Source organism: Colobus angolensis, unplaced genomic scaffold, assembly GCF_000951035.1.
Source record: "Colobus angolensis palliatus isolate OR3802 unplaced genomic scaffold, Cang.pa_1.0 Scaffold491, whole genome shotgun sequence".
NCBI classification, from domain to species: domain Eukaryota; kingdom Metazoa; phylum Chordata; class Mammalia; order Primates; family Cercopithecidae; genus Colobus; species Colobus angolensis.
Window position 1 is genome coordinate 2965061 of NW_012118388.1, and position 18885 is coordinate 2983945.

At 36.9% G+C, this 18885-nt stretch overlaps 1 protein-coding gene across 2 annotated transcripts in view; it reads left to right on the forward strand.

Annotated features, from left to right (window-relative positions):
* PALMD (palmdelphin) overlaps positions 1-18885 on the forward strand; it is a 48684-nt gene that overhangs the window by 13019 nt on the left and 16780 nt on the right. For both annotated transcript variants that reach the window (XM_011959415.1, XM_011959414.1), the window contains 2 exons: positions 3437-3517; positions 8659-8783. In XM_011959415.1, coding sequence (XP_011814805.1) covers positions 3437-3517; positions 8659-8783 — 206 coding nt within the window. The remainder of the gene's footprint in view (positions 1-3436; positions 3518-8658; positions 8784-18885) is intronic.

Consider the following 18885-nt stretch of genomic DNA (forward strand, 5'->3'; position numbering starts at 1 on the left):
CTTGAACCTGAGAGGCAGAGACTTCAGTGAGCTACAATTATGCCACTGCACTCCAGCCTCTGTGACAGAGCAAGATGCTGTCTAAAACAAAAAACAAAAAAAAAGAATGTAAACTCACATCTACCAAATAATTTTTAAACACTGCACAACTCCTAATGTCATCTTGAATATAGCATTTGCACATAAGTAGCTAAGTGTTGGATAAATCAATAATCAAACAAGAAGGCAATTCTGCCTTCTTGACAGGATTAGGCATATTAGAATTTAGCACATTGTTAATCAATAATATAACTAAAATGCTTACACTCTTAAGCATTGTGCTTACTTTTTATCAAATATGTGATTGTATTAATATCATTGGATCATATTAATAGATGGTCACAATAACTTTATGGTTGTACAAGGTGAATAAATTAATTTTCAAAATAATTAAGAGATGATCTTTTACAGATTGAAATTTGTGGGTGTCAGTTGCTAAAATAGGCTGCCAGATGGCTAAAAATCTAGGTAAATGCCCATTGAACAAAAAGTCAAGGTAGTTGAACATTGAGAAATAAGCAACAATATGTTATTCATAATGGTTCATTAATAACCAGTAATGTCTGATGTGCCAGGTTGCAACAGCTATCTATAGAAGTGCTCCAGGTGCTGGGGAAATTTGGGGAAGCAGATGGCATTTCACATTTACTTACTCCATGAAAATTTGGGAAGAAATTAGCTGACTATGCTAACTTTTGGTACACTAGCAATCGAGCTAGATAAACATCTTAAGGTTGACTTATAGTTTATTCTGCTATACTGAAACCAAGTTATTGTCATACTATTTTTCATTAATGCTAACAGGGTCCAATGAAATTTGGCAAAGAAACAATAACTCTCTGCTGATGAATATCTTATGAGGAAAAAGTACACCTATCTTAAAATAGGATCATGCCTATAAACATTATGAAATTTCCTTCCTACATACCTAGACTGATATAAGAGAGGCATCATATTACCTCTGAGTGACAAAACATTAGTATTCCTTAGCAACACTTGTATAAGCCTGGTGTTGCCAAAATACTCCAGATGCCATGCCTCTACCCATAGATTCAATTACCTGATTACTAACCCCAAGATGAATCTAGCACAAATGGCGAACTAGCCCAAACTGGCAATGAGCAGGGGTGGGGAGGCATTGCTGAGTTCAGCAATCCTGTCCATGACACAAAACATGCTCTTCTCTATGGGCTTTTCATGGAGAGCTAGTTGATGCAGCAGCCTCTAGGGAGCTAAAAATGTGCTCCCTGCTAATGAGAGGTCACACTCAGTGCTTGTTGTCTCAGGGCTGCCTCCTGGCCACAGTACTTCATAAGGGAGAAGAAAAAGGCAGAATTTGTGACCAGCTTGATTAACTTTCCACTCCAGGGAATGGCACAGTGAATTGGCTAGGAGTGTGGAGACTGACTTCAGACTGCCTGGGTTCAGATCCTGGCTCTGACAGTTGTCAGATGAAACTTGGAAGAGTTAATTTCCCCTAAATTTCCATATCCTCTTTGTAAATGGAAATTATCTTAGTATCTCTTTGTTATGATGAGTATGAAGTAAAATGGTGCCTGAAAAATAATTACCAAAATGTTTGGCACAATGAATTTAAAATATAATTAGTATCTGCTCAATAACAACCTCTAGAGATAGTGAAGAACTGACTCACAGAGGCTTTCAGAGTTTTTATTACTAATGGCCAGATTTCATCCAAAGAAAGAAGTGGTTCTCAAGATGCATGCCTGTTGCCTATTTTTTTTCCAAAAGAAATACTTATGAAATTTTAAAAGTAAGCTGATATAGCCTGAGTCACATAGTGAGACCCTGTCTCAATAAAACATCAAAAAATTAGCCAGGCGTGGTAGTGCACGCTGTAGTCCCAGCTACTCAGGAGGCTAAGATAGGAGGATTGTTTGAGCCCAGGACATCAAGGCTACAGTGAGCCATGATTATCACTGCACTCCAGCCTGGGCAACAGAATAAGACCTTATCTCAATAATAATAATAAGCTGATGAAATCGTATATTCTCCTGACATGCAAAGAGAAACACAGCATACAGGTGGAGAGCAAAATATTGCTTTTCTTCAACAAATGTACCTGAAATTATACATCAAAAAAGAGTTTTTATCTTCAAAATAGTCACATCGGGGAAGCCATGCACTTATATATCAATAATGCACTTATATCAATAATGCTGCCAAATATTTTTGGATCTCCTTCTTCTAAATTACCTTCATAGCTTACTTCTTTTGGACGTCTTCATTAGCAACAAAATTTTATCCTTTGGGAGTTTTTAATTTTGAAAGCAGATTTAAAACCAACACATATTAATAAGATGGAGAGAATGTCACCTCTGATCAAAAATGAGGAAATAAAGACCTTTTTGCCTGACTAGTCAAATGTCTCAAACAATTCCAGAGAATCTCTAAAACATTTCAAGCTAATGAAAGCACTGTCAGATTTAATGTGTTGCTTTCTGTGTGATTAACAAGTTATATATTTATTTATTTAATGTTATTAAATACCTCTAGAGCACTGTGACCAGCACTGTTCTAGAAACTTTTACATATATCAGCTCATTTAATGCTCACATCTTATGAAGTAGGTACTCTCAGTATCCTCATTTTACAGATGAGGTCATTGAGGCACAGAGAAGCTAAGGATTTTGTCCCAAGACACAGAGATAGTAAGTGGAGGAGGCAAAAGTCAAACCCAGGCTCTACTTAGTATATTTGCTATATTTTCTTAAAAGTACAACCTTTTTGTATTAGTAGTTATGCTTTCTGGGTTGTCTGAAGTAATGTAATTTAAACTTGGTGAAAGATACAATATATCTTCATGAGCTTTGTTTTACCTGAGCTAAAAAGCCTTTTTAGTGTTAAGAAGCACTATCTAAACTATTTTCCTCTATCTTCCCATAGCAGCCTATACAAGGAGGAAACGGTCCCACTTTCCAACTTCCTAGTGTTTCTAATGATCCATAGGTTGACCAGTTTTGCCACATAAGTTCTTTCACCCAGAAGCTTCTTAAACCTTGGGCCAGGATCAGTCTCTCTTCTCACGACGTTTCCTCACATCTATTTCAAAACTGTCTCCTTACAATTCACTTTTTCTATTACATCACTCAGTAGATCAATCTTGCTAGACTAATGGGGAAGAAAGAAAAGGGGAGTGAAGAAGGATGTTTAAGCCCTCTTTGAAAAAGTACCTTTTCATATGCTTTCCCATCAGGAAAATGCTTCAAATGTCTCACTTTGCTCTCCTTTGCTTTGAAATAGGAGTTTCCAAAGCAGTTTCGCACCAATGCCAAAAAAAATCACTAACGAGCCATTCAGATAGTGCCAACAATCTCAAGGAAACATAATTAAGCAAATTTTAAAAATAAAATATACTGGAACTTTTTTATTTCAGGATAAAAGAAAAATACAGGAAGAAATCTCACAGAAGCGCCTGAAAATAGAGGAAGACAAACTAAAGCACCAGCATTTGAAGGTAATTTATGGCTTTAAGTTCATTTCAATGATTTTGTATTCAAAAAGTCTATTGGTACTCAAATTTCAATAGTAAAAAAGCTTCAGGAAAGAAAAAAATTTCAAGATAGTTTGACTAACATTGTAATAACCACAGGGGAGGCCAACAAGCTAGTAATATTTGCATATGAGACTACAATTCTAGCAAACATGTGCAAAGTTGAAAACATGGTTTTATTACTTTTATCCTTTATTACTGAGTTTCCCAATTTTCTTGAGCAACCTTGAGAATTCAGCCTTGAGAATTTGGCCCTGCTCACAGTCTTGCTTAACATCCCTAGGGAGTGGATCCAGCTAGGAAGTGCCTTTTGAAATCAATGAAAGGCCAGTCGTTCCCCTGGGGGTGCAGAACAGTGTCTGGCCTCGTCAAGGATGCTTGTATTTAAAAGCTCAGTGCAATGAGTCCAATGTTGCTTGAGTATGCTTCGGGTTTTTGTTTTATTTTGTTTTGACAGACCATGAGATCATAACCAGAAATAACTCTCCATGTTTAAAATCAGATTTTACATCTTTCACTGGGTGTGGTCATTTTGTAATTAAAGCACATTGAGTTTCAACATTTTATTACTTAGCTTAGTGACAGGATGCAAGCAAATGACAAACAGCAGCTCCTTGTGAAAAGGCCCAGGCAGGAAACTACTTATCTGGCAGGGCTGCTATCAATAGATTTAATGAATCCCCTTAATGATACAAGGCTGCACACTCATGGGGTCTACAAAGTTCAGTTAAACTTGCCGAATGCAACTGACTTCATTTTTCTAATGGAACAAGTACCTGCCTCTGAAAAGAAACATTATTTAAGATTCCAATTAGCCTCATTTTCTGGATTCTGTTTGCTTCTTTGCTTCTAAACAACTTGACATTTCCGATGTTTGATGGATAATTTCAAAGCATATCTAGTCTGCTGCCCTTCCAATATGTCACATTGAATTTACATGAGTAGTATACATTGTCAAGAAATGTAGTGTGCACTCCTAGAAAATCAATGAAATTTTAAAAAAAAATGTGCCACGTTGTTCCAGTGCAATTCAAATGAAGTCAACAATCAAATCCAGAAAGTTTTTTAGATAGGTCATTTCTAACTCCAAAACCAGAGATCATTTGCTCTCCTTTCCTCTCTCTGTATCACACACACATGCACAATTTACACACACACACACAATTACACACACAATACACACAATCCAGATCTCCCAATGAACTACTTCCTGCTTCTGAGTAAAATGATAGCTCTCTAGCTATCCTTGAGAATGGGCAATTACTGTCCTTGCAGAATGGGTAACCACAAAACAGTGGAGCTCACAGTAGACGAGAAGATTTAAATATCCCCTTAGTTCATTCTAGAAAGTAAGTTTCACATGAAAAGCCTGACTCACTGAAAGGTCCATTTCTGAAGTAGCACCTCATTTCAGCATTTGCCAAAAACAGTCTGGAAAGTAGTACATGATCTTGCTTATTGGTTTGCTCTCCAGAACACAGGGGACCTCTCCTGATCCAATCCAATCAAAACAGTTATCATGTTTTGGACCGCCATATACAGTTGTGCAGACTGTGTACCGCACAAAGGTACCTGAAATGATGGTGCTAAAATCCTGTCCATATTTCTTTGCCAATCATGCACTCTGGTTCAGAGATGCTTATACCTGGAGCAAAAGATTTCAATTTTCTCTGCACAAAAGTGCTATCCACTTTCCCAAGCTGTTCACTGGCCAAAACGGGTGTGTGTGGCATGGAGCAGGGCTGGGAGTTGGGGGAAACGACACATTGTCCTAATTTGGGAAATTCAAGATTAAATAAGCAAGATAAATGACAGTTGTTTTAATTAAAACTACAGGATAAGTATTCTTTAATCTGGAGTGGTCAAGAAGGCACTATTCAAGGTATGGGATTCAAGCTGAGTCTTAACTGATAAGTAGAATTTATATGGATGTATATAGGACCTTTAGTCAATAAATATTTATTAAGTACATATTATGTACAGGGTACTAAGCTAGACACTAAGAATATAAAATAAGTGAAATTTGGCCTGTGTCCTTAAAATGGTAACTGATACATAAACTCACAATGACAGTTATTCTGTGATAAACACTTTATGGGAGGCATAAACTGCACAGGGCACAGAGGAGACAGAGTGGCTACTTCAGTAGAGCACATTCTTCCAAGGTTTGCAGAAAATAGTTGGCTATACCAAACAGCTACAAGGCATCCTTCCAAAATGGGGTTCAAACTGTGTGAAAGTATTTTTAAAAACAATTCTACCATGTGTTCACCAAGTTAAGAAAGCTCTATTGGCCTCTATAGCCTGTCTCTTACTCTCTTCATCCATTTGTCCTGGTTTTCATGACTATCCTCTCCACTTTCCTGATTGCAAGCTAGTTCGTTATACTTCAGTGACACACATTACACAACGTAAGCATAAACATTTACAAAGTGTTCCTCCTATATCAGAATACACACTTTTCAAAACAGTTGTAGTAACTCACTCTGATAACTCTGATATTCTTTAGCTCCTGAACCTGATGATCATTCTCATAATGTGCTAGCAAGGGAATTTCTGGGACATTTTTAACATCTTAATATTCAAACCATTCCGAGATTTTCTTCCTGTATGGATCTTCTTGCCTAGTAATATGATCACAGTCTCACGTTACCAGGAAACACAAAATACAGTCAATCTGAAAAATTTTTGATTTCCGTGAGTCCATTCAATTCAATCTATGAGAAATCAATTTATTCCTACTCTACTGTAACTTCTGGGTAGATATGGAAGTGCTTCAGGAAAACCTTTTCCTATAAAAACTGCAGAAAGATCTATCACCTGCATGTCACATATTTTCATTTAGTTCATATGGCTTTCAATTCTGAATTTCACTGTAGATTTTATTATACTCATTAGCCTCATATACTAAAGCACAAGTATAAACTGTGACATAAAAGCAAAATAACTGTTTTGATTACTATAGTATGTATGTGATTGCATCATATATCATTTTGATTGCATATCCAAATTGAACATTTTATATTTAAGTTCAAAGAGTTCTCCACCAGGCATAAATGAAAACTTATGAAGTATGAACAAAGTTTGGTAAGACTAAAATTAAAATTATTTCTAACCAGACTAAGAACCAAGAATACAGCCCCACGTTAACCTAATCACATCACAAGAATGATTCGCTACCCTGTGTTATTCAGCCTCATAAGACCCCCCCCATCTGAGTGTTCGTTACAGAGCTATGTATGCCATTGACTGGAACTCTTCTTATAGGTGGTTTGTAAGGAGTAAAACTTACCTCTATAGGTGTTATTGTCTTCTTTCCTAAGCATTGGCTAAAATTCCATTAAATAAAAATAAATTAGAATCAAGGTAAATTATTAAAATGCTGCTATATTCAGAGTTTCTTAGCATCTTTGACCCCAGGAGCTGAATCTTTACTAATCTTAATCCTATTTACTGGGTCTGCAGGAAAACATTTTTGCAAACAGCTAAACAGCTATAATCAATGGTTAAGATAACATTGGAGTAAAGAATCTCTGGTCACAGAGTGGAATGATACAAATTACTCTTATGGTATATATCGTCCACATGCAATTGCTTAAGACTCTGAAAAGGCCAACACAAATGTGAAAATCGGGGGTGAAGTTGTTATTTACTTAATCTAGTGGTTTTCAAACCATGTTCTGTGTATGCATAAGCTTTCAGGCCCCCTCACTGCTTCAATTAGAGAGGTCCAGAATTCATCTGTTTTCCAAACTATAGTTCCATATAACATTTATTTGTAACGTTGTAAGTTATAATGTTGTATTGGCTTTTTTTAAAAGAGAAAAAGATTTAAAAGTCATTGCCTTAGTAAAAAATAACCATCCTTTGGTAATTATGTATCACAACTAAACTTAATTTTAAATGTTTTTTTAATTCAGAGATACTTGTATCTCAGTGGTATTTATTCTAGCATCCTTAAACACACACACACACACACACAAAGTTATTCTTATTTACTCTCATTTAAATTTCAATATAAGAGAAAGAAGTCCCAGAAAATAAAGTTTCCATTCTCTTCCTCACGGATTTTAAATATAGTGAACCCCCAATGAATAATTAACAATGAATAACTGAACAAATAATTTATAGGGCAGATTAGATACAAAATAAGAGCCCTTTCATTCCAGGAGAAAAAGAGAAACTTGAGCTCCTTGAAAATAACATGACCATATATATCTAACGCTTCCTAATTCAGATGTAGCCTACATGCTAATTAAAGCCCATCCAACATTTAGAGGTCTTTTTCATTTGTTTTAGGTCTTCTTAGGTCTTTAAACTCCAGGTCCAGGAGTTTAATTTCCTCATGCAAATTCAAGAGCAGTTTTTGTTTGTTCCATCTGGTGAAATATAATTTTTTGTGTGTTGTTAAAGTTGACGAAAACACCAACGTTTAGACAGATCAGTAAATTTTGCACTTAAGAATGTCTATAACCAGGGAGATTCTGAGAAGAAAGAAGAGGAGCTAAGTAGGCCAAACAATAAACAGCTGCCACACAGCCTAAGAATAACACTGAATATGTTTAAGGTACAACAGTAACCTTCTGTTTTGCCCACCATTCCGATTAATCCCACTAAAGATTTTTTTAAAGCAGTCATTGCATGCTGTCACCAGGGGGAGGTATCAAAATGGCTTCAAGAAGCTTTTGACTTTGTTAAGGACACAAGATATATACCCATCAATAACAGGTGACACTGAAGACATCATATTACGAGGTCTCATTATGACTGTGATAAACATATGTATGGCATGGTTCTGAAGACAGAAAGTGAGGGTCAGGATGGGGCTGCCAGGAGTATGGGGGCCAGGGATCTTCATGCCGAAGGAGAGACCCAAACTAAACCTTGAAGTATAAATGGGATTTAGATGCATAAACACCAGCTTTGAATAGAGTCAAGAAGGTTACAATGATAGAAAATACCAGATTTATTCAGGCAAGTCACTGAGAGAAAATAATTCCTCTTTAACGCGTCACCTATTGAAATTCATAAGATTTGAAAGCAGTAAGAGATTTTGGAAATTATTGACCAATATAAGAATATATCTTTATGTTTTCTGACATTAGAAAAAGGCCTTGAGGGAGAAATGGCTTCTAGATGGAATCAGCAGCGGAAAAGAACAAGAAGAGATGAAGAAGCAAAATCAACAAGACCAGCACCAGATCCAGGTTCTAGAACAAAGTATCCTCAGGTATGGCCCTCACTGAGATACTCCACAACTACCTCTATTTTGACTTTGTCCCATGTTGTATATAGACATGCCATTCTCACTTTCAGGGGCACAATAAAATCTTCCATTTGAATTTATTTATTTATTTTTTTAAAGGCAGGCTTTCACACTGTCACCCAGGCTGGAGTGCAGTGGCACTATCTTGGCTCACTGCAACCTCCACTCCTGGGACTCAAGCGATTCTCCAGCTGGCCTCAGCCTCCTGAGTAGCTAGGACTACAGGCACCCGCCACCAATTCTCGGCTAATTTTTGTATTTTTGTAGAGAAGGGGTTTCACCATGTTGCCCAGACTGGTCTGGAACTCCTGAGCTCAAAGTGATGCATCCGCCTCGGCCTCCCAATGTACTTGGATTACAGGTGTGAGCCACCACGGTCAGCCTTTAGAAATTCCATATGAATTTCTAAAAAAGACTAAGGAAACGCACCAGAAGGCCACAATAGAAATTTTACTATAAATATCACCTGAGTATATCAACACTAGATTTATTTTTAAATGCATATTGATGACTTACTCATACCTCTCTGAGCCTATTTCCTGCAGAATGGTAGTAACAATGCCTACCTTTTAAAAAATATGTGTGCTAAACTACCAGCACCTACCTGGTGCATGGTAGGTACACAAACAACAGTTCTTCTTCACAGCCCCAGTCCCTACTCTCACCTTAGGACAGGTGACAAGCCTACAGGTGTGTTTACCCTGTCCTTCCATCATATTTCTCTCAGGCCCTCCCCAGTCACAACCATTATATTTTGGAAAGAAGGTTCTATACGAATACTCTGTTCACAGTTTCCCTCTTCTGATTCTTTGATGATTTGCTCACAGGTGTTCACCTCATTTCTCAACATCCTTTCCTGCTTAATTTGTGAGATCAGTACAGTCAGGCAACTGCTGGTGTAAGAAGTAATGTTCTAAAATTATCTTGGCTTGAAATAAGGTGATGGACATGAAAAAACCAGAAAGCTTAAATGTAAGATGGGATTATTAGTATTATCACATGCAAAAAAAAAAAAAAAAACACAAAAGAAACAGATACAGGAAAGGCCAGAATCATTTTCTAACCCACACAGGGAAAACATTTAAAAGATGGAGTTTCTTGTGTTATAATCATGACAACAAATTAAAGTCTACCCATCTTTGAATATAGACAGCTTTCAAAACCTCATTTGCTTTAATGTATTGCCTTTAGTGAGGACTATAGAAAAGATCTGAAATATAGAAAAGTATTTGGTGGCTGTGCTACAACCACATTTTGTCCATACTCACTGCGCTATACAAACAGATCTCATTAGGTTTAAAACTGACAATGTGAAAAAAGGCTTCCTCTCTTCAAATGATTTGCATTTTACTTGATTAATTGCAAGCACTTGTATATTTAATAGCTAAAATCATTGACTGCTCATCCTTATCTAGATGTTTTTGAAATTAACAATTCTTAAAAGGTTATATAATTGAAATGTTTGCATTTATAAACCCCTCAGTTGTTTTCTCAAAGATTCGAAGTGCTTCTAAATAGTAGATAATAAATACTTTTAAAATAACCCAATAAATCAACTCTATGGTTTGAAAAACTCAATTCTTATCAAGGCATCCCTTAGCAAGACTTTCTCACCAAGATCCCAGCATAAGTGGGTGATTACTTTCTTCATTCCTCAACACAGAACCCTTATCTCTGAAGGAGTCCTGAATTTAATCCCTGCAAACCTTTCCTACTGCACATACACCTATTTGCTTCCCCTCAAAACCTCCTTTTAGAGTCTTTCCACATACTGAACACTTACAACTTTCTCTGCATCTGATGATAATGGAAGTGGCTACATATACTCAAACTCCATTAACAGGCTTGCGCAGCATTCTGAGTAATCCTAGTATTAACCAGGACTCTACTGATTGCTTTTAGGCCTTGCCTGAATGCTCTGAGAAGCACATAAGCTCCTAGTAGTATTGATAGTGGCTTGCCTAGTTAGAACTCCTTCCGAACCAAAAATTAAAAAGGAGAAGGAGGAGGGAGATGAAGAGAGATATATATTTAATAAGCCATAGTATACACCAGGCACTTTACAAATATTGTCCCATTTAATCTTCATAACCCGGTGAGGGTAGGTATTATTACCTTCACTTCTTTCAGAGAAGTTAAGGAATTCACACAACTTGGAAGTGGGAGGTCAGGGACTGACCCATTTGACTACTCCACAGTGCCTGTGAAATGATGGCACACAGCAACCTCTGTGGACTGGACAGGTATCTCTCTTATAGAAAATCTTTGAAGTATGTTCTGTACCTTTGCTCTCCTTTCTCCAAAAAGCTCCAACTACACTTAGGATCTCCTTCTATGTCCCCCTATTCTCTTTGGTAAATTACTGATTACACGTTTGTTCATTACCCAGTTTCTCGCATCTCACTACAACTTTTAGATCTTCATGATGCTATGAATCCATCAATACTCCTTGTGAATATCAAATTAGTTTAGTACTTAAATGTAAGTAATAGTAACAGTAGTGGTTCATTTTTAAAGGAACTTGTATAATTTACAAAGCACTTACACTTACATTAAGTCATTAAAACCAACAATCCTAGAAAGAAAGCACCAACACCTCCATTTCACAGATGAGGAAATAGGCACAGAGAGAGAAAGTGACTTAATTAATGTCACAGAGTCAGTAAAGGGTAGACTCAGATTTCAAAGCAAGCCCGGTTCAGTGCTCTCCAGCTGAAAAATGAAAGGAGAGCTGTAAATGCAAATGCTCTAGAAATAGTAAAACACCAAACACAGACAAATATCTCTAATCATCAGCAAACTGCTTTAAGGAATGATCCTGAAAAGATGTATTTACAAAAAAAAAAAAAGTAAAGAATTTGTTTTCTTGTGACCTATAGAGGCATGTTTATCTGGTTAAAAATATAAAAGTAACAGAATGTTCCAAAGCAACACACGAAGAGAAAAAATAACTATGCCTTGTCTGTATTCAGCAACTTCCCCTACTGCCCAGCATTATAAAAATCACATTGCCAAAGCAGCTTTATCTGATAACAGAACATTTTCTTCTCAGGTGTTTGTAAAGCTGCTAAAAAAAAAAAAAAAAATTCAGGTGCATGTTTTTAAATTCAATCTTTCTCCTAAACAAGTACCCACAGTGCTTGAGAAGCTCTTATTACCAGCTACATCAGTACAATTTCCTGTTAGCACTGAGTAGCAATGGAGCCAACTGATGAAGTTGAACTGGAGAGAGCCACTCACAATCCCTAAGCAGGGAAAGTAACTCAAACTCTGAATGTGATTTATTACTTGACTTACGTGCTTGCTCGAGGGTGACATTTGCCACTCTGCCAGGCCCCTCAGCTACAGGATAAGACTTTAATGGGAAGATCAAAATAGAAATATTGCTACTACCGTGGAGTCCATAGCAGGGCCAGACTTTGCCCATGAACCTTTCTTTCTTTCTACTTCCAAGGTGTTGTGAGATGAACTGAAACAGCATTGCCTCTGGCATTCAAATCCCTGTTTTGCTGACATAGTACATAGGCTTGGCCATGTTCTTTCATTTCTTTGAGCCTCAGTTTCCCTGCCTGTAATGTGGGACACTTACAGCCACTTCACAAGACTGCTGTGAATACAGAGTGCCTGACACATGGTAGGTGTACAAAAAATGTTAAACACTAGTCCTTACCAAAAGGTGAAATTAGAACAACACTGCACGGATCTGTATCCAGGTATTTTTATTTTTTGGCCAAGTGCTCTCCTTTCTTTATGCTAGTACAAAGAGTGTTTTTCTTGGAGTAAACTGAGAAGACTAACCGATGAGTATATTTCCACTTGGAAATAATCTATGATTTTTTTTATGGCTTAAAGGCTAGAATGCTACCATAGGGGTTAATTTTTGTGGAACATTTGCTGTGGACCAGGCATTGTGCTAAACATTTCATGTATATGATTTCACTGAATTCTCACCACTACCCTATTAGGTAGGTAACACTTAACAGATGAGAAAAATTGACACTTACAGATGCTAACTCACCCTAGGTCATACAGCTAAACATAAAAAGCCAGGATTTTAAACTTAATTAAAAGTCCTAATCATAAAAATAAAATTGCGCCTCAGATCCTGCAGAAATTTTTTACAAATGTTAAATTCTGTAAACTCTATACTTTTATAGCAATTTTTAAATTTCCAATCTATGCTATAATTTCACTTTTATGTGTACCACTTTATGTAGACATTTACCTGAATATTTAACATATTAAAGACATTCAGGGGGTACCCTGACTCACGCATAACCTTTAAGTAAAGCATATCTGCTTATTCATCCTGTCATCTTATCTTCCAAAGAGAGGCAACATTTCAGAAAATAAGTGGGTTTCCATGGTTTCTGTCTCTGAGTTACATTCTTAGCTTTGGAACAATATTGTGGAGTATTTTGCCTGGTGCCCTGATTAATACCTTAGGAGGAAATGTTCTCAGGGGAAGGCTATACTGAACATCTCCTTCTGAATCACTTTGCTTAAACAGAGTTTCAGTTTGCCTCCCAAATGAGCCCTGCTCTTACTGAGACCACTGAACCATTTACTGCCTGATTGTAGGCACAGGTGCACTGATTTTTCAGTCCAAATATCCATGTGCACAAATTTATATCCTGGTTTGGAAATCTTGTCCTAACACTTTCCTTGCTCTCCTCTGTTCAATAGCCCACACCCAAAATGACACCTCCAATAAGTCTCCATAGGAAGTATGCCCCCAGCAACTTGTTCACATCCTGGGTTCTTCTTTCCTATCCAGCTGCCCTGCAGTTGTCCATGACCTCCCTTATCCAAACTGCCCTGCGCCAAGCTCCCATCCAGACACTGTACTTCTTGAACTGTGTCCAAAGACCTCTGACTTTAATTGGAGCACACAGAGCGCCTGACAGAAATGTCATAAGCATGAAATGTAAAAGGTTAACTGCCGAGGAGAATGATGCAAATACACTGCATTCCCTTTGGGAAGGATAAGCTACTTATGATTAAATGTTCTCTAGTACGGATTTTTTTTTAAATACTCCAAAGTGCCCTTCTGACCTTCTGCCTTCTTTTAATGAACTTTCATTTGTCCCCCAAATAGTTAGAAACTGCCTTCCGCAGATGATACAAATGGGCAAAGATGTATGTGAAGCCTTGGATGTCTATGTGACTACGTGTCATGTGAAAAGCCAAGTAGACTGGCACAGCAGCTATAGCCACATCCCACATAACTTGAGGAAAATTCCTCCACAAAAGTAGCTGAAACCCAAGAAAATGCATTCTGTTCAATATCACGTAAAGCAATAATCTACTCAATTAACTCAAAAGAGAGCAGGCAAGACTCAATTCAAAAGGGAACCCAAAACATTGATGTCGAAATATAAAAGTTAAATTTTGTTGTTACTGGTTGTCATTTATCAAAGTTTAGTTTGTTATTATTTCCATCCAAGTTTAACCCCTACCTAACGCTTTTAACTACCTGTGCGGGTCAATTGTACCTTAATGAAACTAATGTTTCATCAAACACGGGTGAGGTACGCTAAGTGAAAAATATTACATTCTAGATGTTTCTGCCTTCCTACCCTAACCTGTATCTAATACCACATAGCAGAGAGATAGACAAGCTGCTCTTTTATGACAACATAAGAAAAAGAAAAAAAAGGCAAAAAAAAAACTCTACCAGTTGTTTCTTATTAAATTTGCTGTTGCCTAGAGACACTGAAGAAATTATTCTAAGGTAATTACATGAGTCAAAATCATTCCAAGCATGTTTTTCACTCTCCATATTTGACTAATTGGTTTACTAGATTTGTAATATTTCATCTGTTGTTGTTTTTAATTTCCCAGATAGTCTGATTATTTTTAATTCAGGAGCTTCACTTTTAATTTAACAAAAAAAAAAGCTGAGTAAACCAAACTTAAAAGCAAAAAAGGGAAGAAGTCTACCCACTCCAACCCACCAAAACACACACACACAGGCCCCTAGTACAACGCCTAGCACATAGTAGGAATACCTGTGAATACATAGCTTAATAAATGAATTAATGAGTAAAATAGATGATGTATAGATGAATGTTAGTACTTAAAATACTACCTTTCTAAGAGGACCAGCTGAAGAAGCCTAGATAATGACTTGAACATTAATGAACTGAAAAGGAAAGCTTTGAAACTCTTTTAAAAATAAAAAAAGAATAAACATCCAGCTATTTTAAGTCAAGGGCAAAGTTAAATGGTAGCGGTGTCCTGGTTTTTGAAACAATTATCAATGGCATGTTTTAACTTCTCACCATCGCTTTGTTTACTTTCTCTCCATTTTCCCTTCCTCCATATGCCCTTTATTTTCCTTATCCCGACCTTTCAGCATTCATTCTTGTTCACACCTGCCAATCTCATCTATATGTTAGTAGAAATAAGGATTAAATGGTTACTGGCTCCCGCCACAATAGGCTGAAAAGTAGATTGCAATAACCTCTGAGGGTCCTCCCTCCACTCCACTTCAATGTATGTAACAACAGCTACCCTTTATGGAGCACTATTCTGAGAATGACAGTTCTCTGAGGGAAGTCTAATTAACCTCATTTTGTACATAAGGACACTAAAGCATAGAAAGCTATCAATCTGGTAACAGTCATGCCAGGAGTCACACGTAGGTCTTTCTGACTCCAGACCCTTCCCACCAGACCTCACACTGCTTATTCTTGATTCATTCCGTGAACATTATTGAGAACTTGCCACATGTAAGTCTTTGAGTCTTACAGAGAAGATTCCATATAAGCTCCCCTACAAAAAATATATTTGTGTTTTTCTCTTTTTAAATCCTTTAACTTTTCAAAATGCATTTACATTTATTATCTCATTTAAAATGGTATTCAGTGCCTTGAAATACAAATTTGACACCATTAGCCGAGTTGTCATAGATCTTTGACTGTGCTGACATGAGTAAAGATGAACAAAGGAGCAAGTGAACAATCCAGAAAGTGGGAGGTGAATTAGTTTCAGTGATCCGTTCTCCAAGCCTTGGTCATAAAGGAAGAATGTTCAAGAGCAGCGACTCACTGTAATAGAGAAAGGATCTGTGCTGCCTGCCACCGGGCCTAGGCTTCTCCCTTCTGCAGGAGAATTTCCCGTGACTAATTTTACCAGCTCAAAAAACTTCCACACCCACCCCCTTGTGATGCACCTTTTGTCTGCCATAAGGCAAATGTCACTTTGTCCATTTAGACCACCCAAGGTTATCTGATTCTTGTTGGTTATTCGATGTTTTATTAGGATTGGAATTTATATTTGTTGATCTTCAAACAATAGAGTCCTGTTCCTTGGTATCAAATATGAACAATTAACATCAAGAAGCAAAGCAAAAATGAAGTGGATAAAAAACAGGAAATATAGTGGCTGCTCTGTAATATAGTCAGGGATAAATGTTAAGGGTTACCAAGGCACAAAGCCAGGAATTATTTCTGAAAGGAAAGAGTCACTAGCTGTCTCCATCATTGAATACTTTTTGCCATTTCATTATATAATTACAAGTAGTTTATTCATAGAGATGTTTTTCTCTACAATTTTTTTTTTTAGGAAAATAAAAGAGGCTTACCAGAATCATGGATAAGTATATCTTCAGTTAACTTGCCATGTCCTGGCCACAACAGTAGTTGATGGCCACTTGGGAAACTCATGACACCTGGGTACAAGTCAAATTATTACAATTATTTCACTCCTATTAAATGTTTGGCATGTACTACAAGGTCCTCTACAAGCCCTAATTAAAAAACACACACACCTAGTTTCTATCCCACCAGAGCAGTTGAGAAGCCCATAACTAACCAATCCTTCATATCACATCAACCTTGAGACTATGTTTATTTGCATTCATTTGAAAATGACATTTGTATAATAACTTGTGCATGATAGTGGCTGATTCTCTAAAAACCAGTTTTGTTTCTTATTTTTCATGGCAAATGAAACCCTCAGTTTGCAAAATATTGTTCTGATTAAGAGGGTTTGCTTTTCTACTAAATCACTCTCTTGTAACGTTACATGCCTACATGGCGGCTTCAAATCAAGATACTATCATCTGCCCATAAGATAATTAATAATATTTGCAGAGTTATATTAGGAGATGAGATTCACCCGTGCAAAAGCTATTCACATATAATTAATTATTCAGCTTTCTAAACATCTGCTCTGTTCCCAACCATCAGAGCAAACTGATGCTTGTTACAATGTCATTGTTCCCTTGCCTGTCTGCTTCTTGTTGTCTTAAAGCTGCTGCATTGTATTGTTTGTCCTATTCTTAAATGCTCAGAATTAGAGGCAATAGATCTGGCTTGTGGCAAACTTAGTGTTTGCTGTATGCCAAATGCCCTTTAATTCTCTGGCATGCTTACCAGTGGCATATGACTGCTTGCACTAGTAGGTTAGATCTTCCTTATTCTGTCCTGTTCCTTGGTATCAAATATGAACAATTAACATTAAGAAGCAAAGCAAAAATGCTCTTTGACAATGGCTGGTTCTAAGGCAGTTCTTGTTCTTCTTCTTCTGTTTTTTTTAAGAACACCAGCCATACTGGATAGTTTTTGTTCTTACCTACTGTCTGTGCCTTGAATTATTCATCTTTTTTGATATGCACTTTTTAAAAATTTTTGTAGATATAGGGGGTACAAGTGTAGTTTTGTTACATGGATACATTGAATAGTGATGAAGTCTGGGCTTTTAGTGCAATCATCAGCCAATAACGTTCATTGTATCCATTAGGTAATTTCTGTAATACCCCTCCCACCCTCTCACCCTTCTGAGTCTCCAGTGACTATTATTCCACTCTATATGTCCATATATACACATTACTTCGCACCCACCTATACATTAGAACACATGGTATTTGTCTGTTTCTGAGTCATTTCACTTAAGATAATGATTTTATTTCAGCTTAATGAAGAAAATATGCCTGATATGTAACAGGTCCCTAATAAAGGTTTGCTATATGTTTGATGAAATTTATTAAACCTCAACTTTAAAAAGTTAAAAAAAAAGCTCCACTTCTAATAGATTACACTACTCTCAACTTTATTAAGAAAATGTAGGTTGGTATTACCATTGGCCAAATTATCTGTAAAGATGAAATATCTTTAACCTCTGACCCATTAGTAGTAACGTATCTGCCTATTACGTATGACTAACACACTGCAGTCAAGATAATTTGACTAAAGTCAACTGTATGTACTCAATAAGAGTCATTGAATTTCCAGAGAGATTATTTTAGATGAGCTATGGTTTTAAAAAATAAAAAGAACTTTCATTTTTCACTGCAAACCTTAACCATTCAATATTAGCCAGCTGTCAACACAAATCATGCCAGATTTGATACATTTTTTAGAAACATATAAATCCTTTAACCACTGGGAGCAAAGACTGATTAATTTTTCTGTTTTTACTAGTTAACTACCTGAACTGCAAGATAATGAGTAATTCTGCAAATCAATTAACAAAATTATGAAAAATCACATAAAATGTGTCACACTACAATTCATTCCCCATAAGGTTACACGATAGTCAGCATATGGGTTTTGTCACTTTAAAAGAGTCCTCAAGAGCAGTGGCTTAAATGAGATAGAAAGGTTCATTTCTCTCACATACATCAAATTCTAACTGGTAGACATTCAAGCAGAGGAGAGCATCAGTGTTACATGAGGTTATCTAGAGGCCCTATTTCTGTCTTGTTGCTTTGCTACCTCCTAAGGGATGCCCTTGGCTATATGGTCAAAGCCAGCTCACTACCTCATCTGCATTCCACTTCAGGAAGGGAAGATAAATGGAGGACAAGCAGCTCTATTTTAACGGCATGACCTGACGGTTGCAGATGTCAATTCTGCTAATACCCTGTTGGCCAGAATTTACTCACATGGTATCATCTGAATGCCAAGGACACTGGGAAATATAGTCCAATAGCAATGTAGCCAGGAAGTCATATAAAACTCAGGGAGTTCTATCACTAAAAAGAACAAAAGGAGGATGGATCGGGGGTGGGGTGTGGAGAGAGGAAATAACAGGTTGTCAAAAAAGACTAGAATGTTCT